The sequence below is a fragment of the Panthera onca genome, chromosome B4 (genome assembly GCF_046562875.1).
Source record: "Panthera onca isolate mPanOnc1 chromosome B4, mPanOnc1 haplotype 2, whole genome shotgun sequence".
Classification (NCBI taxonomy): Eukaryota; Metazoa; Chordata; class Mammalia; order Carnivora; family Felidae; genus Panthera; species Panthera onca.
Genome location: NC_138345.1, coordinates 56,646,724 through 56,673,037, shown reverse-complemented (window position 1 = coordinate 56,673,037; position 26,314 = coordinate 56,646,724). Strand labels below are relative to the sequence as shown.

The following is a 26,314-nucleotide window of genomic DNA, read 5'->3' as shown; positions in this document are numbered from 1 at the left end:
GATTTGAAATATTTATAGTGAATTCTATACATGTAAGTAATAGCCTGTTAGTTAAAACTTGCTTACCTTAGTTTACGCATTTACCTCAGCTTAAATGTTCACCTTATATTTATATTTGGTTAGCATATCAACTTTGTAACTACTCAACAGATACATAAGATTCTTCTTAACTATCATTTTGGGTTTAAATTAGCTAATTAGGAAATATGCTAGTTTAAAAAATTTCAATTGGCAGCATCATTGAATGATTGGACAAGTAATTAAAAAGAAATTGCTCTCCTTATTGCTTTATGGTGTACTTCATACAAATGGTATTTTTCCACTGCTTTATTGACCTTGAAAATTGCTTATATTCTTTTATATAAGAAAATATTTTTTTACAATTTTAAAATGAATGCTTTATTTGTACGAGTAGGGTTTGATCGTGCTAAGCTTGCAAATTTCTCCTACATAAGATATTGCAAATAAAAAACAAAGTAGGAAACTATTTAGAAAAAAAACCTTACCTTTGGCATTTATTGCGCACATTCATAATTATGAGAATGCAGGTCATAAATAAATGGTCCACTTTCATTTTATAGTTAGGGTTTTAAAATTTTCATCTTGTCAAATGAAAAATAATTAATAGAAAATGGGAAAGTACTGTAATTTTTGTATTCGTCATGAATAACAGGTATTTGGTGTAGTAGCTCAGTAGTAAATTATTAGAAGAACCAAATTGTGAAATAATATCATATAATGGGTCAAAATTATTTACATAGTTACCAGTATAAGAATCAAGCATGTGGGTTCTTATTAGTATACCATTAGCCTGGTCACACAATGAAAGAGAATGAAAGGGCAATTTTGAATGACATTTCTATCAACTTGGGAACTGTCAACCTCTATTATGTCCTTGGGGCTTTGCACTTTTTGGCTTTCAGACATCTGTGCTGCCCTGAATGGAGGAGAATATTAAGAGTTCCAGTGGGTCTCTTGCTCTAATAAATGCTTTGGGTAGTCATTTTTCAGAATGTGCACATAATAGTTCTTAGTGCTTACAGCTAAGCATATGACATTTCATATGCTTCCTATCATCAGCACCTACATCTGCATCATCTTCGTCAAGACCCTCATTCCCCCTACACACATACTCATGCTCTATTTCCTCTTGCTCATAAATCTCTTCTGTTGCAACTCTGGGAATATATTCCTTCCTCTTTTTTTTTTCTGCACTGTCAAGTGAAACAACCACCTTAATTTCTCCAAGCATCCCCTCAAAAACTTTTGCAAGAGTTGTAAATACTGCCCAGGGAAGTTTTCAGGCTGTCATAACAAAAGCTGGTAGCTTCACACAGAAAGTAGTAAGTAGGTACATTTGATAGAGGAAAAAGTGTTTAGAATATTTACGGCTGCATGGGTAACAGTCACTAAAGCACCTATCTGACAGGATATTCAGGCTGAATTAATGAGAAGAGAATCTGGATTCTAATTTTGATTGGTCTACTGAATGTCAGTAGCATTTAGTTTATTATGCATATGAATGTTTTCATTTATTATTAGTAGTACTATATGTTATACTTTGATAAAATTTTAAAGATTGGGATTACTATATATTTTGTTAATGTTACATCATTACATTGAGGAAGCTTTTAAAAGGGTTTTGAAGCTTAATAATTTTTTTCAAAAATTACCTCCCTTTGTATTGTATATGGTGGTGGTTTTCACATGTTAGTGTGCATCACAATCATCTGGGATTGCTCGCTTTTTTTTTAAGTTTTGATTTTGATTTTGATTTTTGAGAGAGAGAGAGATCAGCATGAGTGGGGGAAGGGCAGAGAGAGGGGCACAGAGGATCCAAAGTGGGCGCTGCGCAGATAGCAGAGAACCCAAATTGGTCTTCAACTCATGAACTGTGAGATTGTGACATGAGCCAAAGGCAGACACTTCACTGACTGAGGCACCCAGGCGCCCCTGGGAATGCTTGTTAAAATACACGTTGCTAGAACCCACCTCCAAAGTTTCCAGAAGAGAGAATTTGCTTTTCTAATAATGTCCCAGGTGGTGTTGATGGTACTGATCCAAGTATCATATTTGCAAACTATTCATCCATACTGTCGGTATAGAGAAAAAGGACGCAATACTTCTGGGTTTCTGTCAACCTATATAAGGTTGACAATGTCCTATATAAGGATTATGGCTCACCAGCTCAACTGAATGTACCAGATTGAAAGATCTAGGCATAATTTTGCCCCTGCTGTTTTAAAAATGCTAAAGTAAATTTTTCTTAATCATATAGTGAACCAGTCATGGAATTAGTTTACCTTACTTCCTTCCAAGATTCTATGAATCCGTATAAATTCAGTATAATGGTCGTCAACTTATTACACATCTAATGTGATCACAGATTGCCATTTGAATTCTAGTAGATTTTCAGATAACTCTTCGTTTTTGCTGAAAGAGAAAACAGAATTTTTAAAAAAATGTTAGAGTAATTTTTCCTAGTTTTTCATGAGTTTCCTAAGTGCAGCTAACCATGGAATTTAATAACAATAAGCCACTTAAAAATACAAACTTTAGATAGATATCATATACCATTTTACCATTTTTATAAAGTGATTTGTTTCAATGGTTTTTGGTGTATATATGTATACATATATACATATGATTTTGTACACAGTAATATTTATTTTCATGCCATAAAATGGCACCATTTGATTCTAAGAAAAATAGATATTTATTTTCTTAACTCATGAAGGTAGAACAGTAGCTAAGTAGAAGCTAAATTTATTCTACAAGAAAAATGTAACATTGTAGATATGGTTATCAATAAAATATAAACATATAACATGATGTTTTAATTTTAGAGCACAAAAAAGGAATAAATTTTTCAGTCTGTGATCAGAAAAGTGATGTAATATCATCTGATTCTTGTGAATGATGTGGTAGAAATTTTAATGATAATTGTATACATAAATTTTATGTATGAAATTACACAAGGACTAATATAGAAAGGTATAAAATAGAATGTAAACTATGTAAACTTGACCTATTCAAGTAGTGAACAACTGGAAATCACCATATATGCTGAATTAACCACATAAAGGTCCCCATACCACAATGTATTGATTGTGGTATACGTTGCAAAGAAAATCTGGACAACAAATCTAATTTAAAAATATAAAGTGGTTAGAACAGTGTTGCATATGAATAAATAGTACATATTGGTATAATGTTAATTATGTTTAATTTCACTTTTAGATCAAATCCAAACTGTTTCTGTGAAAACTAGGAGAAAAGATTATTTTCTAAGAAAGTTAGAAAGTTTCTTTCTTTTTTGTATTCAATTTGGAGAGTAGTTCTGATCAGACTACATACCATTTAACTCCTCCATCATGGATGTTCCAGGATCTCTGCCTAAGCACCAAGCTATAAGGGTGCTTGGGACTCAACCCCTGTTCTTCGGAGGTTGAGAAAAGCTTATCTACATCATAATTGTACATGAATTATGCATGGTCTCTCAATAAAAATGAATAGTACAAGGAATAGCTTTTTAAGAGTATTTCTTACAGGTGACATCAGTTATATACTTTCTGGATAGTTGAGTACCTGTGTACTTTCTCAAGAAAGTATAAATTTGTATAAATTTGTACTTTATATGAAAGGATTTTCATAATATGTAGTTGGAAGTGACATTGTTGACAGCTAACCAAACACTGTGATGTTCAGGTTGAATGTTAAGATCACTAATTGGTAGAGTAATTGGATGGGAAATGACAGGCTGTATACCTGTGTTTTTCTAGGCATTTTTTGATCAGCCTTTCCTTATCACAGCTCATGTTCTAATGATCATTGCAGGATGAAGTGGCACAGCCACTGAACCTATCAGCTAAACCCAAGACCTCTGATGGCAAATCACCCACATCACCCACCTCTCCCCATATGCCAGCTCTGAGAATAAACAGTGGGGCAGGCCCCCTCAAAGCCTCTGTCCCAGCAGCATTAGCTAGTCCTTCAGCCAGAGTTAGCACAATAGGTAAGTTCCATTTCTTTTGTTCTTGCTGATTTTCTGTTTATGGCAATTGAATGAAATCATCTTTTAATGGCGAATCACGCATACCCTGTGCATGGTTTTAGTTCCATAGGAGAGTTTCCATTTGATGAACCTCATAGGTCTGTTTTAAACATGCAAATGAAATTTATAACTGAAGTCCAAGTTACAATGTCCCCCTGAAAAGCTAATGGAACTGGTTATGTTTGTTGATGTAACAGATGTTCTTAAGCTTTAAAAAAAAAAAAAAAGAGGCCTAAGTGACTTAATCACAGAAAGCAATGTTTCCAGAATGTTGTTGTTAGGTGACTTGCCTTTTCCATCACTGAAATGTGTTTCCATTTTTTTTGTGATGTGTACAAACTGTACATAATGATGAAATACATTCCACTTAGATCAGCAGTCACCCATCAGGATATGACATTTGTTCATTTCCATACTGCTTGAGTATTATTTGAACATACCAAAGTATTATAAAAAGTAGAGAGCTTCATTTCTCCATAATTGGCATTTTGGTAGAGTAATAAGTAAATACTAAAAACCGCTTCTATAAGCTGACTTTAAAAATTCCAATAATTTTTACTATAGTAACACATAAATTAGACTGTATATACTTACTTCAATCCACATTTATTGATGTTTATCATTTGCATACAGTTATAAGGAGAGTAGTACAGACAAGCCTTCGAGGAGCTCAGGGTTTTTAAATTTTATTTTACTTATTCATTTTAATATTTATTTTTGAGAGAGAGAAACACAGAGCATGAGTGGGGGAGGGGCAGAGAGCAAGAGGGAGACACAGAATCCGAAGCAGGCTCCAGGCTCGAGCTGTCAGCACAGAGCCCAACACGGGGCTTGAACTCACAGACCATGAGATCATGACCTGAGCCGAAGTCAGACGTTCAACTGATTGAGCCACCCAGGCGCCCCAGAGGAGCTTAGGGTTTAATTAAGGGAAAAGTCATCCATGTCATAACCATAGAGAGTGCTATTTGAGAACATAGATACAACTTTGTAATCAACGAGGAGTATTGGATTCTATCTGGGAAGGATCAAGGAAGGCTAAGTTGGGAATAGCCTAATTCAAGTGGAGTCTTGAGGAAGAGAGATATCTGTAGACATTTTAGCTTTTAAGAGAAAACCCAGAGTAAAATAGCATATTTTTGAGAAATGCACTGATTTGGCGAGAGTATGGAATGAGTGTGTAGTGGAAAGTGATCAGGGCTAAAACCAAAAAGAGCAGATGGAATCTGACTGAATGCTATCCTAAGAAATTTGACTTTTTCTCCAGACATCAATCTGATCAGAACTTTAAGAAAGAAGAGTATTGGCATCAGGAAGAGACTGGAATCAGGGAACCCATTGCTTTAGTGCGGGACAAGAGTTAGTTAGTTCCATGAAATAAAAATAAGCAATGATAAAACAAAGGAGAGAATAGATTGAGGAGATATTAGTAAAGAAGAATTGATATAACTTACCCTCAATAGAAAGTACCTGGTGTGGTTCAGGTTGAAGACAGAGGAGTCTAGGATTTTTAATTCATAAAGTAAGAATGATAATACCTCCCTTAACCATGAAAGAGAAGACTAGAGTGGAAGCTGATGAAGGGGAAGACATAAATATAAAAATTTCCTAAGTGTTAAAAGACAAGGAGCCATTTAGGTATACATATTCAGGAGGAAACTATAAATATTTCTGATATGTGAAGGGGTGCTAGCATTTTAGATGTAGAATTATATATGGTATAAGGGGATTAAGAGTACACTTACGACAACGAGCACAGCGTAATGTATAGAGTTACTAAATCATTATATTGAAACCAAGCACAGAATTATGAAATTACTGTATTGAAACTAATGTATTATAGCTATACTGGGATTAAAATAACAAAATAAAATGAAAGCACTAATTTGAAAAGATATATGCATCCCTAAAAAAGAAGTTGTTCACCAACAAAGAGTGTATATAGTAAAAAGAGAAATGGGCTAAAGAATCCTAGGTATCACCTACTGTATTAGTTATCTATTACTGAATACCAAATTAACCCAAAACTCAGCAGCTTAACATAACCAACATGCATTATCTCACAGGTTTTAGGGGTCAGAATTTGGAAGGAACTTAGCTCAGTGGTTCTGGGTTAAGGCCTCATGGTTGCAGTCAAGATGTTAGGCAGGGCGGCAATCATCTATATGGGCTTTACTAGGGATAGATGCTCCTTTGTCAAGATGTCTGACTCACATGGTTGTTGGCTGGTAGGTCCATTCTCTACCTTGTTGAGTCTTTTCAAAGGGCTGCTCATCGCATGGAAACCAACTTTCCCCAGTGTGGGTGATGGAGAACAAAGAGAAAGCCACAGTGCCTTTTAAAACCTAGTCTTGAAAGTCACACACAGTCCAGTCTATTTTATTCTTTTCACTATAGGAGAATCACAAATGCAGCCCAACTCAAGGGAAACGGTATTAAGGTCCAGCTCTGAAGGAAGCAATATCAAAGTATTGTTGGACACATTTTAAAACCATCATTCTTCTTTAGGGGGAAAACTGATAAAGAGCAAGTGAATGTCTTAGAATAAGAATAAAGATAGGAAAATGCTAGCCTAGGAAAAATGAAAGTTTCAGAAAGGAGGGGTATTTAATGGTGACCCATTTGGCAGAAAAGTTAAAAAAAACATGGCAAAGAAAAGCCTTATGATTTAGCTAGAGCTCATGGAGAGGTAATCTCTAATGGAGAAGTTTTACGAGAATGCCTTAGGAGAATTTCAATTACAATGATTTGGAAGACAATGAGGAAAGAAAATGCAGTTGATATATAGACCAGTCTTTTTGTAAGCTTGGCATTGAGAAGTGAATATTTTAAGAAGACTGAGTAGAGACAGGTTTTAAAATGGGGCAGTCGTTCATATATATATATGAAAATATATATATAAAGTCACGGGGAAGAAGAGTCAGAGAGAGATAAAGATATGAAAGAGAACACGGATGATGATGGAAGAGATCATGAGAAAGGATTAACCTTGGAAAGCAGCAAAGCCCTTCCTTTATCTGAGACTGAATGAAACGAAGGAAAAAAGGGAAAGTTACAGAGAAGTTGTGGGATGGACAGAAAGAAGGCTGAAGGAATATATTTCAAATGCTTCAATTTCCACAGAGTAGAATTCCAGATTATTTGCCAAGAGGAAGCCAGTCTGGGGCAGTGGGGCAGCAGTGACAAGAGAAACTGTGAAAACTTTAATTTTGAGAGTTTAAAAAAGGTTTGGGTTCACATGTGCTTTTTATCATTATGAACCATTCTGTTATGGTTTAACTCAGTTACTCTGCTCAACATCTTAAATGGACTCCAAGATAAGGTTTGCTTTCATGTCCTAAGTATGTAAAAGAAAAAATATTTTATTTGGCAGGAATGATTCACTTCCATAATAGACACGATGCTTGTAAATATCACAACACTGGTCTATGATCTACTTTTGTAATGTTGCTAGAAGTAGAATATTTAACTAACAAAATAACTAATAGATTTGCATTTTTATCATGTAAGGATTTTTTTTTTTTTTTACTTCAGCATTCCAGGGATTAAGTGTGACCAAAAAAAGGCAAGAATGTATTCAATGACATTTATCATTTGACTTTCTCCACTACTAAAACTTCTCTTACTTTTTTCCCTTAAAAATCCTTTCACCACGTACACATCTCTCATATTTTCCAAGGATTTGAGGCCACTACGATTTACTTTTCTCTTTTCAGCAAATGCAGATGTTGAAAGCTGAACTGTAATGAGTAATAATGTCATTGGATAAAAGCTGTGAGCATTAACAGTGTTGTAAAGGTCACCCCTGAAAGAAGAATTAATGTATGATGCCATTAATAAACCAAGGAAAACTGTGAACTAAAAGTAACTGAAGTTATCGTTAATGACATGGGCTCTTTGCTATATATCTATTAGCTTCAAATAGAGAAAGTGAGTTTTTGAGGTTGGAGACCAATCTTATAGTGTACTCTGAAAGAACGCCTTTGGTATGGTACACGAAGGATAGGTTGCTCCAAAAGAAAGGGGATCCTTAAAAGGTATGAATAGGTCAGAGGAATGATGGATAAGTTTAGAATCTTGTGACCAAATATTATCTTTCTTCTATTGGCCTTTTTCACCCATGTTGTACATATGTGTAATACTTCTAACATTTTTCAAGGCATTTTAATCTATTTCTCACTTAAGCTGATTTTAGAATTATAGACCCTTAAATAGATAAAGCAGATATCCATATCATCTAGTCAAAACTTGTTATTTTACAGATAAAGAACCAGCGCTTATGGAGGCTAAGTGCTTACCCAGGAATTCTAAGTGAGTTCCTGTCACAGTGTAGACAGTTCTGTGACCCTGTGTTTATTTCCTCCATTTTAATTTCAAGGAAGCAACTGTACATGAAGACCAAGTAACGTGCCCAAACTCACAGCCAGTGGAGGTCGGGGCCATAAGATCGTGGTCTCTGGCTGGCATGCTCTCTTTTCAGCCTATGGATAGCCTTTCCGCATTAGATGCTCTTCTCAGTCCTTTCTCTATCCTCTCATCCAATAAATGGAAATCAAATATCTTCTCTATGTGATGTGATTGGCAGGATGATGAGCAGATGGAAGTCTGAGAGGCTTTAGATGCCTACAGTCTTGTTCTTTAAGTCTTTGGAAGATATTAGGATGTTTTAGTCTTACCCTTTATTCCTCAGAGGCATTAACACTTGAAAAGTAAAACTTCACTGAGCAAAAGTAGTAGACTCACATTGATTCAATAAGATGAAGAGAAATGTTTTCAAGTTCGAAGGAGGACATTACCTTGAAATTTCAGTAGTTTACAATTTTAATGAGAAAAACTGCTATGAGGGTAGGTTATTAAACAAAAATATTATAATAGTTTAATTGAAAGCCATTGGATTTTTAGGAAGTTGAGGGTATTATTCAACATCTGGCAATTAACATTTGCATAACACTTTACAATTTACAAATTGCTTTCACATTTATAATCTAATTAATTCTTGTGAGTTTTCACAGATGAAGAAATGGCTACATATCAGGGTGCCAAAAGTTTGATGATGATAAGTGACCTCAACAATTGAGAAAAAAAATTAGTATTTGTTAAAAATAACTTGAAACACATGTGCCCTTGCTTTTACTTACAGCTGAAAAGCCCTATGTAAAATAAATATGTAGTAAATAAGATTTTGTATTGCCTTCATAGCATCTGTTAAATCCATGGATTTAATAAATATGTGTCATGTGGTACAGGCTTCCACTGATGTGATGACATAAATAATCACCCTGGAATTGCAAAGGTAGATACTTTCAACTTAGAAATATGCATTTATTCCTTCAATAGACCCTGCCATGGGCCAAAGGAATAAAAGACTGAAAATTTAAAAATGCCCTCAAGTAGTTCATAGACTGGTGTGAAAGACAAACTTAGACAAATGGAAGGCAATGTGACTGTAAAAGCATATATATGGTTTTGAAAGAGCATATAGATGAGAAGTTCTAATGTTGACAAGGAGCATGCCTGGGGTATATCAGGGAAGTCATTACAGAAGGGGTGACATCTGAATAAAGTCCCAAACACACCAAAAAGACAGAGTATTTCAGCAAAAGAGAAACGCTTGGGAGACAGAGGCCAGTGCTTGGAAGAGGAAATAGTCCTGTGCTGCTTAAACACAGAATCAAGAGAGACCAGCAGGAAGTGACGCAGGAAAGATAAGCAGAATTGATATCATGAGGAGACTTTTAGGCCATTGTAAAGTGTTTGGAATTTATCCCAGAATGACATTTTGGGGGGAACATTACAGGGTGTCTTGTTCCAGTGTATTTGGGAAAAGCTGCATACTTTTGTTATCTCTGGAAGATTCACAGCGCACATTAACATTATCACGATCTTGGGAATTTGTGCAATAAAGAAACCTTTTTTCACTTTAATTTAGTATTTCCCACACTTATTTGAACATGGAATTATTTTTTCACAGAATATTACATCTCATCATCTTATGAAATGCTCCTTTAAGCACCAAGGTACCAAGAGATGGGTTTTTAATCAGGTAAAGTGACATGATCCAGATTCCTTTGGGAGGATATTTTGGAATGCTTTATCTGGAAGCAGATAAAGAAGATAGATTCAAGGAGTGTAAGCCCGAAGATAGGGAAACCAGTTAAGAGTTTAAGGCATTAGCCAGGTGAGAGATGAGGTGCCTTTAGTGAAAGCTGTGACCATCATGATGGAGAAGACACACATTTGAGAGCTGAGGAGGAGGCATGACTGTCACAGCTTGGTTGCCTGTTATATATATGGGGTAAAGGAGATCCCTCAGGTGACTGAATGGGCCACTGGAAAGGGATAAAGAATGTAGAAAAAAACAGGCTGAGGCAGTGGGAAGACAATGAATTCTATGCTGCTTTTCAGATCCTCATGAGACAGACAAGTAGAGAAGCTTGGTATGTGTATTTAAACATATGTGTATGTGTATTTAAGCTTGGTATGTGTATTTACAAATCAGGAAGGATTTGAGGTAGGTAGCAGATATTTTATAGTACTTGGGATCACCCTTGACTTTTAGAGTGCATTCAGACCAATTGTGGTATTTGGTTTCGAAGGCTGCCACAACAAGTTACCATAAACCAGGTCGCTTAAACTGTAAATCTATTCTTTCACTATGTGGAGGCTAAAAATCCAAAGTGGTGTCAGCAGGGTTAGTTCCTGCTGGAGGCTCTGAGGGAGAGCCTTGTGTTCCTAGTTCCTTGTAGCTTCTGGTAGTCCTTGGTGTTCTTGGCTTATAGGTGCATAATTCCAGACTCTGCCTCCACATTCACATGGCCTTCTCCCCTTTGTCTCAGTATCAGATCTCTCTCCTTTAAGACTCACCTGACATCCAGGGTGATCTCATTTCAAGATCCTCAATATAAGTACATCTGCAAAGACTCTATTTCCAAATGAGGTCACGTTTACAAACACCAGGGTTGGAACACAGACATACCTTTTTGGAGAAACACAATTCAACCTGTTACAAGTGGTTTTCTGTTTTTCCTTCTACCTTTCAACAGCTTCTTTCCTTGTGGAGCAGCCCATACTCTTTCTGTTTCGATTTTATCCTAAGATTGTTCATGGGTTTCCTAAGTGAAGCTGACCATGGAATTTAATAACAATAAACCACTTTAAAAATATAAACTTTAAATAGATGTCATATTATACCATTTACCATTTTTGTAATGGAACAAATGTAAGGTTGATGGAAGAATTACATGAAATAACACAGGTTATTTCCAGGCCTCCCCATTTTTTTTCAGCCTCTGAAAATATGTAAAAGGGGCCTTTTTAATTTTGAGAATTTTGTTGGTAGTGATTAAGAAGAAACACCAAGGCATAAAAAACCAAACTGGTGAATTTAATAAGGTTACAGGATCTCACAAACGTTTTACATTAATGATCCCTAACCTACATTTCCCAAATCTCATTTGAGGTATTAACTGGAAGTCATGTTGACCTTTACTTTCCCACATCCCTCCTAAGATTGAGGCTCACCAAACCTCTCCTAAGTACATACCCTCCTTCTGATCCTATCTTATGATGAAGTTGGTGCCTAAATATATAATTAAGGCAAAATAAAATGTATCAAGTGATCATTTGGGGCATTTTGGACTCTGATGGCATGACCCCTTTTCCTTGAAACTCTGGACCAACAAGAAATGATATCCCTTCACAGATTTTATCATTATTGTCAATGTCATACAATAAGACTGCTGAGGGTGAGCATATAGACCAAATGCAAGAGAAAAGAAAAAGACAGGAATTAACATTTTTTACTGCCTCCTCAGGTACCAAATGTTATCTACTCCTTCACAAAATGTGTAATTTCATTTAATTCTCCCATCAATCTTACATTCATCTTACAGTAAATGGAAATGGAAATCCAATGACATCAAGTGTTCTATTTGGCAAATGTCACACTTTCCAAACCCAGATCCTTCTGAATCCAATGCCCAAATCCTGCCCATTTCACTATGCCATTTTGTAAATAAACTGACAGTGAGTAACTCTCATGGGCCATTATGCAAGACTGTATTAACTCATTTACTCTTCACAAATTTATATTATCTAGTCTCTAGGTGTTATCTCCATTTAACCAATAACATAATTGAGACTTAAAAGGGTAAAACAACATGTACAATTTATATAGCTTGTAAGTGGCAAAGTTAGGATTTCCGTTCAGGCTTATCCAACTCCAAAATGCAAACTTTTTCTGAAAATTGTAACCTTGGACCAAATCAAAGGAGAGGTGAAGAACAGATCCCAGGCAAGGATTTGAAGATGGAGAAGTCAGAGAGGAAAGGGGATCCTGCGCTGTGATAAGAAACAAGGAAGAAAGCACTTTCTAGAATGAGGGGATTGTCAGTGCTGTCATTCTGCAAGGCATGGCTAATGTCCCTTGGATTTGGCTGTTTAAAAAAGCAAGGAAGCTGAAACAAGATTGTAGCAGAAATGGAAGAGTGAGGAAGGAATGGGGAGTGTGGTAAGAATCTTAGAAGGTAAAGAGAGAGAGAGTTGGAAAGAGAAGGCAGCACAAAGTTGAGAGAGACTTTATTTGCTTTGTCTCAGGTGGAGAAAATGAAGTACTTACAAGTTGAAGTGGTTAGAGACGGTGGAGAAGTTCAGATACAGGTGACAGAAATGTGAAAGAGAATGACCAATGGTGAAGTATAGAAATCTAGAACACGAGCTTCGGGGGTTTGCCTTGAATGAAGGTAGAGGCAACATTTTCACTGAAGCAGGAGGAGGCAGTGGGCAGAAAGGGAGACAGATTTGAAGCGAACATGGGTAGGAGTCGCGGTATGGGTGGGGCAGGAAGGTGAGAGCTCAGCCTTATACTGGTGTTTCCAAAATCAGAGGGGAGGCCATTTGCCAAGAGAGAGGGAATCGGCAAGATTGATAATTTGGTGACTGTGACGAGAACAAAATGTAAAGAAGCAGCAAGCGACCCTGCTATGATTCAACTCTGTGATGTATAAAATGCCTTTAAGATTTAACACAGCAGATACAAATGTTAGATTTCATATAGCATTTTAGCTAATACTCCAAAGTCTCTAAAAGCAGGAATGTTTCTTTTAAAGTGGATGCCCATTTCCACCTGCATAGGAATACACACCTCAAACTGGAAATAGACATTACGGAACATATGTCTGTCAGTTATTCACCTCCATATAATTTGCATCCCTTTTGCATCTATATTAATCATTTTTTCTGCACAATGTTATCTTGGCAGCACCCAAAAAACATAAAGAATTCATACTTTTATTCAACGCCATGTGCCAAACAATTTCAAAGTGTACTTGTGCTCTGGAGAAGCTAAATAGACTGCATGATGCCAGGTTGTACATAAACAGGGGTTAGAGGATAGGAAAATCAGGCTGATCGTCTTCAAATCTTTCACCAAATGAACATATACTGAGACCACCACTGTCATCTAAGAGCCGTATTTCTTTCTAGAGTAGTAGTGTTCATGAACAGAATAAGTTCAAGAATAATATATTAAGAAAGTTGTTCAAGAGAACCAAGACAGGATGTTGAGGATAATATAAGGTTAAAAACAACCATAATTTAAAGTAAACACTAACCCTAAAGGCTTGACCTGGGTCTAAATTGTTGTTTACAATTTATAATGTGTTTATTTATAATTTATATTGAGCAATGAGGTTTTGTATTTTGAGAATTTATAATGAGCAATGAGGTTTTGTTCTTTGAATAAGTTCCAATGAATTTAGCTCTGAAAAGCAAAACATATAGTAGTTTTCAAGGCTCCCCTTTCTGTCGCCTACACTGGAACTAACTTATCTTTCTGCCTCAGGGAGATCAGAGGATGAAGTCTAGTCTGTGCATAGCAAGGGGGTGGGGGGAAAGCATGGATCATTTAGAAACCTTCCTGTACTGAAGCACTGCACTAATCTGACATCAGCTTCTTCAATAGAATGTTTAAGCAGCAAGAAAGTATTCTATGTTTTTTGGCAATCAGCAGATCAGATAGAAGAATCTAGCAATACGATGAGGATGTGTAATCTGACATGATTAGACAAGGCTCTTTAGTACCAGAACATTCATAATTGAGACAAAGAAAGAGTATTAATAACACTTTCCTAACACGGCAGTTAGCCATTTTATATTTCCTTTCTTTAATCTTAGTGTTTTTCAACAAATCATGGGATTTAATAGCGTGTTTTGGCAGATTAGAGGATTTATGGCCCAGATGTTTTTTGTTCTAAAAATGGATTAGGGTGTAAAGTTTGCTGGAATCCATGGAACATGTTGAGGCAAGCCGGTCATTTTATGTGTGATTAGTGCCTGCCTTCTGTCTCACAGTCCCTCCATCTGTCACAATTCACCAATGGATCTGGTTAGATTTAGCCTCATGTCACAAACAAGTCCCTTTTCTGGGCAATTTCATATTATAGATTCAGTTTATGCCATTTTATGCCCTAGTTAAAAGATAGGGAGAGTGAAAGATGATATATTAGCTTCCCTTTCAATATTTACAAAACAGTGTTTTCCCATCGGTATTCTACCCTAAAGTCGTGCAGATTATCATAATAATGTGCATCAAATAAATAAGTGACCAGTGTTAACATTCAGGTAAAAATTAGTTTTGCTCCTCAAACCTCTTCTTTAAAAGAAATTATTTTGGCAATTTTTCTTTTCTTTTTGTTTTTTTTTTCTTTTAACTAATTTTGGATTATGGAGCTATAGACAAGTTGGTCATTTGACCGTCTTATGAAAAGTATGAATTAAATGTGAGTGTAGTTTTCAGTAGCCACAATTTCTGATCGTACAATTCACAGGTATTTGGTTACATCCATGCTTGAAATTTAGCCTCTTACAAGTTTGTATCCATAGCAAATCACTGCCACCTGTGGTTTATTTCACCATCAATGGGGGGGGCGGGGGGGAGTGAGGGGATGATCTCCTTTCACTTAGTTAATAATGATTTATTCCTTCTGTACATAACACAGCTAATAGTGCTATGTACAAACTCTAAACTGACCTTTCTAACACTGCGAGAATGTCGGTAATTAGAGTGATAATCATCAATACCCATATCCTGCAGTATGATCCTTACATGAAAACAAGTATCAAAGATGGGTTTTATTTGGGCACTACAAAACATTCAGATAACTGAAAGTTTATTTAAAAACTATATTGTGAACTTTCCAAGCATGTGGAAAAAACTATATTTCACTTAAGTACTGTGTATGCATTACAGGTACTTGGCAGCATGTTCACGTATGACTGTGTGAATCAGTCATTATCAATTACTCATTCGTTCATTCGTCGTAGACAAATGACACTGAAAAATTATTATGTGCCAGACACTAGCCATTACGCAAAAAGGACGTGGTTTTTATGGTTAAAGGTTAAGCTCTCCATGCCTTTATACAAAACATAGCCTTTGTTCTGTCACACCTTCAGGTTATTTAAATGACCATGATGCTGTCACCAAGGCAATCCAAGAAGCTCGGCAGATGAAGGAGCAGCTTCGGCGGGAGCAACAGGTGCTTGATGGGAAGGTGGCTGTTGTGAATAGTCTAGGTCTCAATAACTGCCGGACAGAAAAGGTTAGTTCATAAAAGATCTGACTTTCCAAAACTACTTCCGTTGCCTGAAAGCTTTTCTCCTTTGTTTTCTCACCTCACCATCCTCAGAATGATGCTTCTCCCTCCTTTTCCCCCCGCTCTGTCAATACAGAAAAATCTCCATGCCCATCCTAATCAAAACCATCTGCAAATGAGAAGAGTTATAATTCTCTTCTATCCATGTCCAAACTTTATTGACAATTAATATCCCCCTGTCTGCCATCTGTTTGCATTAAAATGGAATGGCATTTGAAATATTTGAGTCTGAGTGAAAGTTTTGCTCTACAGAGATGCTTAACTTGTATTTGGGGATGAGCTGGATTTGAAAATCCTGAATCTTCTTTAATCAGCATAAGCTTGGATGATACCCACGCTCACAGTCTAAGTAACTAGGATCCTGAGCTTGTCATAATATGTTTCCACTGCAAAGCACGGTCAAGTTTTAGATGACCGCACAGTTAGAAATTCTGACTTTATTATAAAACAAAATGTGCTTTTTAAAACTTGTACATTGTTGTTATGCCTAAGCCCAGTGAAACTTCTGAATTCATCTGAGATACATTAATTTCAAATTCTTGTGTCTAAGCTGCATGGTATTTTATTCAGAAAAATATTATGTTATTATAGAATGCTCAGAGAGATGTATTTATGTAGGTAATATGTGATTTTTTTAATTGAAATTTTAAAATATTACCGAGTCTCCTTTTCACAATTCTATAGCTAAAGAGACATGGTAAATAAGAGGGAAAAAAAATGATCAGCTACTTAGCAGCAACTTGAAAGTTAACCATCATGGGAAGCTTGTGAGTCAAACAGTATTGTCCAGAATGAGCAGATTGTTAATTTGATAGCTTTATGGTTTCCCAGGTTTTATATGGAATTTGATGTGCAATCTCTAAGCTCACAATCTGCATAGCGAAAGTGAAATATATGTGTGATCCTGTCACAACTGTACTTTTCGTCTGGTCCAAACATGGGTCAAAAGGATGGGGAAATGATTTTAATTCTGCTCCGTTCCTGGAGGGGAGAGCAAAGCATGGTTAGGTACACATCCCTTGCAGTCACACAACATAACAAGAGCAACATTGGTGCAGCAAGAAGGGCACAAAATTTTTCTAGCTAAGCACCAGAAGGGAAGGGGGAAAAGCAACGTGACAGCTCTAAGAAGGAATGATAGCAAGCATGAAGGAATTTATATTCAAATATTTAAACATTCTTGAAAGGATGCTTGAACAGAAATTCCTTTTCTCTGCTCCCCATGTAGAAATGAGTTTAACACTCAGCCAGATGCTAATGCGAAGTGACTCAAGCTATTCCTCGCAAGCATAGCTAAATTGCCGTTATTTGTTAAGCGCATTGAATTCAGCTGTGGATACAGCAGTTGGTTGCATTCAGCAAGCATCTGTACCCTTTTTTTTTTTAATCCTCCAAAGCAGAGACAACTCTACCTATCTCCCCCCTCTCCTCCCCTGTGCTGGCTGGGAATTGTCAAGTGACAACCGACCAAATCCTTTTGGACAGGAAGCCTTCATCCTGAGTTCTATATACTTGCAAAACAGGCCTTGTGGTTGGATCAGGGAGCCCATTAAAAGCACTTTGATGGTATGGAAATTCATCTTCATGAAGCTCCTAGGCCCCTAAGCAGCATGCTGTTTAGCTGTGGTTACAGATCAGTCATTCAGATCGGAGGGCAATAATTGTGCTGACGGCTTGTAAGGCAATGGAAGTACATAAAATAATCCTGGGCCCTCCACCATGGCACTGCGAGTTAATCTTCTCTAATACAGATCAGCTGTTGTTCTAACACATGACTTTATGCCGGCTCCAGTGACTCTGCTCAGCCTTTTGATTAAGTAACAGGAGTGGAGCCATCTGCATTCACTTTACTCCATAGTTGTCCATTGTTAGGGAACTTTATTTCCACTTCTTGTTCCACTTGTTCCAAGCATACTTTATCTCTCTGATTAGCACCTTCTCTATTTGCGCTGCAGGAGTGAGAGTTGCCTCTTGTTGAAAGCTACTGCCTTCAGTGTTCCTTTCTCTTTTGTAGAATTAGAACTTTTTAGAAATCTGTTTTTGAAGTAATACCTGCCAAAATCTGTTGGCCAATTAAGATATCTCCAGTCCCAAGAATGTTGTCCTTCCCAGATCTCTTCACCGTGCCCTTTCAGTGCGACTGAGTTATGTCATCAGCAACAGTCTTGTATTTTTATGGTTTTTTTAAGTGAAAATCTTAAAATGAAGTGAAACAGTTCCATTATTATAATAGCATGGCAAACTTTTGTAAGGTGTGAGTAAATATTTTCAGCAGACGATTCTGAATGACTCCTTGGTACCTGACAGTGAAAGTGTGATTTTTGAAGCTCTCCCGAGAAGCAGGTATTAACTGTGCTTGCCCTTTCCTATTGAACTAGCTTGCTTGTCATTTCTACAATATTAATGATTGATCTATGTGCAACTCCTGGGAATGCGATAATGTCAAATTTATGTTCTTTAATTAATACCTGCTGTGTATGGGGGGGTGGTATTATGTACTTGAACAAGAAAGTATGTTCTCTGCCTTTATGAAGTATATGGTTTAAAATTTTTTTTTTTTTAACGTTTATTTATTTTTGAGACAGAGAAAGACAGAGCATGAACGGGGGAGGGGCAGAGAGAGAGGGAGACACAGAATCGGAAGCAGGCTCCAGGCTCTGATGGGCCGATGGGCCCAGAGCCTGACGCGGGGCTCGAACTCACGGAGTGCGAGATCGTGACCTGAGCCGAAGTCGGACGCTTAACCGACTGAGCCACCCAGGTGCCCCATGAAGTATATGGTTTAAATCAAATTATTATTTTGACTGTCAGTCATGGCACCTTTATGTTTGTGAGCCTACTTATAAGAAGTGAATAAAGGCCCCACCCATTTTCTTTGGTATATCAGATCGATTCTGCACCTGAGTTGACAAAGGTGGCTGCTTATTCTTCCACATAAAGTGACATCACTTTGCCTATCCCGTTGTTAATTTCCTAATACCTACCTTTTTAATAGATTTTTATACTTGCCTGGCTTTATCCATGGCCAAAGCATAGGTAGATGAGTAGTTGGTTTGGAATTTTGCTTCCGTTTGAAAGACACAAACAGAATATATGGTAAATTTCTGCACTGTATCATACCATTTGAATCCCAAAAGGACATTTCTCTCACTAAAGCAATATTCCCAATTTCCAAAACCCGGAAAGTGTGGGAGATGTAAGGAGAAGGGGAGATAAAAGAAAAAAAGAGAGAAAGGATCTGGGAGAAAGAAAAGGGGAAAAGAGAAGAAATCCAGCCTGGCGCTCCCATCTGTCTGAAAGGTGATTAGCACAACCTGAGACCCAGATAGTTGGAATCCGCAGTGCAGATCTGTTTTCTTGAGTATGCAAACCTTATACACAGAAACTTTTCTCCACATTTCAAATGACCAACATGGTTGTCCCAAGTAGAGAGTCGTAATTCTGAAAAGCTGTAATTGGTAGTAAAAACAATTAGAGGTGTGAAGATAGGGACAAATGTTTTCTAGTAATATGCACCAAAACACATAATGAAAGTCATTTTTACTAAAACACATTTTAATTGAAGACTTCTAAAAGATTTTTCATTTTTTACTTTTCTTGGAAGTGTGTCAACATACCCAAAAACTGTGTATGTCAGGTTTCTTGGAAACTCTGGGACACAGTGTTATTTATAATTGTCATTTCAGGTTAATTATAGCCTGATTGCATATTCGGATAATGTTATCTTTTATCACATAGCTCTTCACAGATTAGTGTTATGGATGAATAAAAAATCTTCTCAGGTAGAAAGAATCAGAAAGACTCTCATACATTTGGCTTGTCAAAACCACCTGCTTTGCTTCATTAGCACCCGCCTGGCACAGTCTTGACCATATGATCAACTGCATACTCAGGTTCTGACCTTGTGTTTGAAGGTAGCCATAGTTAGAGGGAATCATAAAGTCCTCAGTTTTTGTCCTGATACCACTAGGCAGTACTAGTATAATAGAAACCCAATGCACTTGAAATAGTGCAGAAATTTCCAGAAATTTCCTTGCTTATTTCCCTCACCCCCAATGTAGTTAACCTAGGAGAATGATGCCTATGCTGTGGTATTTGGTAGACATGTGTTTCATTACATGCATCAGGAAGTCTAAACACAATAGCTTCAACAAATAACGATTCATTTTTAACATATAATGAAGTTCTGGAGTGGGCAGTTCATGGTGTTAGTTTATCAGCTCAGCAATGTCAGGGTTGAAATCTCTGTGATTCGCTTAGTTTTTCCCTTAGTGTCATAAACTGGTGCTCTACCTACAACCATGCCAGCTCAGGAAGGAGAAGGAGTTTTCTCTTTGCTCTTTTCAGGCCTCTTTCGCATAGAGATGTTTTTCCTCCCTCCTTCATTCACATTGGAGTGTTTCTTACGTTATTCACATAGAGATGTTTCACTGCACCCCTGAAGCTGACTTCCACAAACATCTCATTTGGGTAGAAATGGGTCCTATGCATTCCTTTAAGACAATTACTGGTCAAAGGAAGAGAACTTGCCTTAAGTTTACCAGGAATGATATTTTGGAACAGAATTAGAGACCTTATCCCCCTAGAGAGCAAGGGATATCTTAAGATCAAAGATTATGTTGACAGAGAAGAAAAGGACCAGAATGGCTATTGAGTAAGAAAAGGCCATTGAAAGCCACAGCTGCATTATAAAAGTATCAAAGCTCTCAAACATTTTCTTTATAAAACCTGTTTGTTTTCATTATATTATATTTGTGGTCATCTAACTACTTTTGCTCTTGCGCCATTACATGTCCCCAGGGCCTCATACCTTGTCTGTGGTCCATAAAGAATTAAATCGCACATAAGCATGTGCGCACACATACATGAAAACGTTGCTTAGGTGACAGGTTAAACCAATGAATATGTGTTCTCACACATGCTTTCTACATGTTAAGGCCAACTGTGGTCCTACTTTCATATATAAAATTGATGCCACTCACAAAAATAAACCTACAGATGTGCGCATCTGTTTTTTAAGGTAGAGAATTTATCCACCAAGCAAACATTAATTGCCTACAGTGTACTTGAAATCTAAATGCCTACCCATGCTATGAATTCATCTATTACTCCAAATAATAATACCTGGCAAAATGCCTTACTTTTCCTTCTGAGGTTCTGTGAACATTCATTGCAAATTTCCATAGAATAAGGTGAAAATTTAGCAAATAAAATGTATATTTTAAACAATATTCAATAACAATGGCAGTTTCTCTTTCACTTGTCAGTCATACTCATGAGAAGACTTTCCAAATATCATATGGACTAATTTGTAAACAGAGGTTAATTTTTATAACCCTGGCACTTGGAAACTTCCATTACAACCTCCTCTTTTTCTGCTATTGTCAACTTCTTTCTTTCCCTTTAACGGAGTGCCAAACATGAAATGACAGTGGCCAATGTTGACTTAATGTGGATGTTTAATAATGAAAAAAAGTGTGTCAGTCCCAGCATTAGTTACAAATGGCAGTAAGTGTATCGGATGGCAGGCCTGTAATAATTTTACATCCATCATTCTTTCCTGATGCTTCGCTGGCCATCTGATGGATGGGGCCAGCAGTGTTAACTCTTCAGAAACTGACACAGTGTATCTAGTTCAGCATTATCTAACACATGCTCCTTCCCTTAGATAAGGACAAGGCATGTGAGGAATTGTGAATTACAGGTTACGCTTTGAAAAAGTGACTGTGAAGGAACTCATGCGTCTGTGTTCAGTGGAAGATACTACAATTAATTAATGATTTATGGATGGCTTTTGTAGATGTTGCCTTTAGTCAAAATGAATTAGAGAAGTCAAATTAGAACCAGCTATTTCAGTGGTTAGAGGAAAAAAATCACTAAGGAGAAAGGCATGTTAGGTAAATCCTGCACGAGGAAGTGAGATAGATCATCACCGCACCCTGGCAAAGCAGGAGCTTTTTACCTGGGGGTCGGGGGTGAGGGGGGCGCCGAGTTGTGTGTGAGCACGCATGTGTGATTTTTAAAAAGCTCCCCAACTTTTAAGTCTGCTGGTTGGAATTTGTCTAGGAAAAACTACAGTAACACAAATTATTAATAGTATTTCTTTATAAAAGTATTATTTTTTAATCTCTACATTTGCATATTAATTATTCCATGACTTTAAAAGATACATAAAATCTGATGTTGAATGCTTGCTTTTTTTTTATAATTAGAGGCTCTCTACTCTGAAAATTTATATAAAATGGATAGGGAACTGCTTTCTAGGCAACTGATTATTAGGAAATCTAGACCAGCTTTTTGTGTGCAAGTTGGCATTTGATCCTTAGGTTTTCTTTTCTTTTGTTTTTCATTCATAAAACCTTCTTAATTCTGAGTGTCTTAGCTAGGGAACACTTCTTATGGGACAGGAGGGGAGAGGAAAACCCCTTAGTGAATATTATCAGCACAGAGCAGCCAGTTTTCAAAGACCATGACAAAAAGGCGAATAGGTATTATGTCATCACCCATCCATCACTCTATATGTCAGCCTTTCAATAATTCCAATCGACATTCTCGACAGGCTGGTGCAAGTTAAAGGGGCTGTTTGTTTCTAGAAATTGAGTATGGGCTGTCTATAGCCTTTTGTTCCAGATGGTTTTCTTCTGTGTCTTTTCATTTCTTTCTTTTTTCTTTCTTTTCTTTTTGGGGGTATTTAATTGAAATACATGCCGAGTTTGCAGACTGCAAAGATCAGAGCTGTTTTCGTCCAGCAGTGGTAACTATGCATTAAACATTTTGATTTGTTTGAGCTTGAAGTTTAGTCCTTTTTTGCCATTTGCTTCATGGAGTTTGTGTATATTTACAGCCTCTGCATTTAATGGCCACATGCCTTATTTTCACAGATGGCCAGTGGAAGACTTTTTCTTTCTCTTAGTATAGCCCGCTTTCAGTTTTGCTACATTTGTCACAGTGCCACAACTTGCAGCTAGCAAGTGCCCACGCTTGGTGGGGAGCAATTATGGTGTGAGTTTTTAAGGAGCTTTTTAAAGGTTTTTTTTTTTCCAGTAAACTTTTTATGGTTTAATTTTCAAGCCTAGAAAAGCTGTGCATGTTTTCAAACAGAGAGTCTTGTGTTCTTTACATCATTCTGGTAGAGGGGTTAGTGCAGGATGGTCCAATAAAATGAGACACACAGGGCATGCCAAATTGGGCTTTCGGATAGACACCCACAGGCCTCTCTGATGATTGAAATTGTCTGTGCATTTAAAGACATGATAGGCTTACAATAGTATTCCTGAAAAAAGCAAGTTTGAAAACACCATGTAGAGAACGATCTAGATATTTTTAAAGTATATTTCTATGTTGCATGTTAAAAAGGCTAGAAGAATAATAATGCAGTAGTCATGCCAAGGTGATGGGGTTGTAAATTGACATACATGTGCCCACATTTCCATTTTTCCTAAATTCCCATAAGGAAAGTAAGAATCACTTTTGTTGTTGGACCAGACGTTTTCTTTTTATAAAAAAAAAAAAAAAAATCTGTTAAGAATGGTCTTTCCTTCTTTTCTCCCTTGGTCCTTTCCTCATCCCCAAGATGGAATAGTCATCTTAGAGACATTTAAACATTAAAGCACTGAAATAATACAGACGTTTGTTTTTTTCAGTTACCTTCTTATATTTACTAGATGTGTTGTATTCTCTATTGTCGTGTATTGCAAACTACCAAATAAGATTAAAAATTATGAGGAAAATGTTCTGAATTTAGCATGTATTTCAAGGATCTCCTTGATCTTTTCAATCATAGCTTTTCTCTTTTTTTTCCCCACAAATGAGAAAGACTTGTTTATGAGTCATAGAAATAATAACGGCTACTGATGTTTATTTTGTGCTTTACCCTTTCCCAAGTGATTTCACATCAGCTTTCAGTCTCATACTGTAATATGAGCAGAACAGTATTCCATCTTTATTTTAAAAATAAAAATGAGGAGCACCTGGGTGGCTCAGTTGGTTAAGCGTCCGACTTCAGCTCAGATCATGATCTCATGGCTTGTGAGTTGGGCCCTGCGTCAGGCTCTGTGCTGACAGCTCAGAGCCTGGAGCCTGCTTTGGATTCTGTGTCTCCCTCTCTCTCTCTCTGACCCTCCCCTGCTCACTCTCTGTCTCTCTCAGTCTCTGAAAAATAAAACTGAACATTAAAAAAATTTTAATTAAGAATAAAAATGAGATTGGAGATTACAGGAATTCCAGTGGAAGATCAGTTTTTAAACCAAGGTCTTGTGGCTTAAAGTTCAGTCTGTCTTCTAATGGACCGGGCTGAAGAAGTTCAAGAAAGTACCCTGCCTGATGATTAGCTCCTGGGCCAGTGTTGGTCATATGTATTATGTAGTATGATTTGAGGCTTTATTAAAAAATCTAACTTAAGGGACGCCTGGGTGGCTCAGTTGGTTGAGAGTCCGGCTTCGGCTCAGGTCGTGATCCCGTGGTTTGTGAGTTCGAGCCCTGCGTGAGGCTCTGTGCTGACAGCTTGGAGCCTGGAGCCCGCTTCGGATTCTGTGTCTCCTCCTCTCTCTGCCTCTCCCCCACTCATGCTCTGTCTCTCTGTGTCTCTCAATAATAGATCAACTTAAAAAAAAAATCTCCTTTAAGCAACCACCATTTCCACAATTCATACATTGTTCTTCTAACTACTTTGTTTTTCCTGTGTCAGCTCCCTTCCTGGGTCTCTCTTCCTCCACCGCACACAAGAGGAGGAGCAAAGAAAACAAAAAGAACATGCTCCATCTTATTTATTTTGCTTCTCGTAAGCAGTGCTGATAAAACATGTAAAGTTTTAGCTGTTTATTAAATTGAAATTTTAAATATCCATTCTAATCTGTATTTTTTCTCTCCCTTCCCTTGAAACAACCACAGATAATTGAAAAGTGAACAATAACTCCGATGTGCCCGTTTCTATTTGTCAGACCCAGCCTTTCTGGACCAAGCCATGACTCTTTCCAATAGTCCAATTGTATTTATTTAACTGAGGTAACTACTGGCTACTGAGGCTACAGTCATAAGAATGCTAGCAGTTTTATAGCTTTTATTCCATGAAATGGAAAAATTAAAGAGAAAAATTCTGTCTGTACATTTCTGTATCTCAATAACTGAGTTATCCATTGTTTATAGAATAATTAATATAAGGCAATATTCAGGTTTTTGTTTACATCTATGCTGCCCTCCCACCTACCGGACATCCTGTGTCAGTTATAAATTCTATTATTTTTCTTTGTTGGCCTCCTGTTTTTCTCATGTTGACCCTTTTGATTTAACTCGGTGTGCACAGTGTCTATATCTGCCCTGCTTTGAAATATAACAAAGTCTTTTTTTTTAGATTTTGGTTGGATGCTGACCACATACACAAACATTTGAAAACTTGACTTTTAGTTTTTTTCTTCTTCTGCCTTCTCTCCTCCACATGTACACACCATAAACACAACTGTGACAAATAAGCCAGGGCCAATATTTTGCCATGGCAGTGTTCCTGTGTACCTTCTTTGTGACTGATTTGTTTTCTGCAGATTGCTTTGAGTGGCCTTTTTGTGCGTTACACCCCCAGGCGTCAGCACCTTCTGCCTCTCTCTGGCAGCACCTTCTTCCTCTCTCCTTAAAACTTACTCAGTTTTAAGGGCTAAATTAGTAATGTTGAATTTGGGTACATAAGTGTGTCTTTCACAAAGTACCTGAATCAGTAAGTCTGATTGCTATTTGACAGTCTCTTCACAAAATGTACCTCAATAACTCAAGGTTTTTTCATAATTTGCAATATCTTCCTTGACTATAATAGAATGATTGCAGGTTTCTCCATTATAAGTGGAGTTCCCTTAAGTTTTGAAACTTAAAAACTTTTAAGAAACTGTCATTTATGGATAGAGAAAATATTTATAGTTTTATACATTGGTCGCATTGTTTTAGTTTTATTTTAGGGAGTGTCCAGTAAAGTAGGATGTAGAATTGCAGGTTTGAAAGAAAATGAAAAGGCCTTGAATCCAACCTGTCATCTGATGTTGCGTTTCCTCTTCCATATTTTTAATATGCTAGGCAGGTGGTCATATGGCCCATACTTGAAAATCTCCAGAAAGGGGAAATTTTTTTTTACATCTTGAGCAGCTCATTTAATGGACAGAGACTTGTGACTATTAGACAACTCTTTGTGGTTCATTATCTTTCACCTGATAACTTAAAACCATTGGTCAGTGTTGTATCTCTTGACTACGTATGACCAAATTCTATCCCTTTCTCACAATACCAGGCCTTGATTTTTTTTAAATAAGTTAATTCTTAAGATATTTAAAGACAGATGTTTTTGATCTGCTCTTCCCACCTCATTCAACTTTCTTTTTCATCGGCCCCATGCAACTTCTCCAGCATGACAATAAGGGGATTGATAGGAACATAATCCAAAGCCCAAAATATTATGGCCATCGAGCATCATGGTCCACATTCTAATTCCTATAGAAAAATAAACTGAAGTCGTTATAACGTTGTTTTTGTTACTGAATCCATACTCGTTTTTTATTGTCACTACATCCTCTACTAATTGCTCTTAGCTAATTTTTATAACCATCAGCTCTGTCTTTTCTGGAATATC

At 37.0% G+C, this 26,314-nt stretch overlaps 1 protein-coding gene across 21 annotated transcripts in view; it reads left to right on the top strand.

Annotated features, from left to right (window-relative positions):
* The window catches only part of SOX5 (SRY-box transcription factor 5), a 1,011,771-nt gene that overhangs the window by 963,176 nt on the left and 22,281 nt on the right, over positions 1-26,314 (top strand). For all 21 annotated transcript variants that reach the window (XM_060659511.3, XM_060659513.3, XM_060659529.3 and 18 more), the window contains 2 exons: positions 3,838-4,015; positions 15,509-15,654. In XM_060659511.3, coding sequence (XP_060515494.1) covers positions 3,838-4,015; positions 15,509-15,654 — 324 coding nt within the window. The remainder of the gene's footprint in view (positions 1-3,837; positions 4,016-15,508; positions 15,655-26,314) is intronic.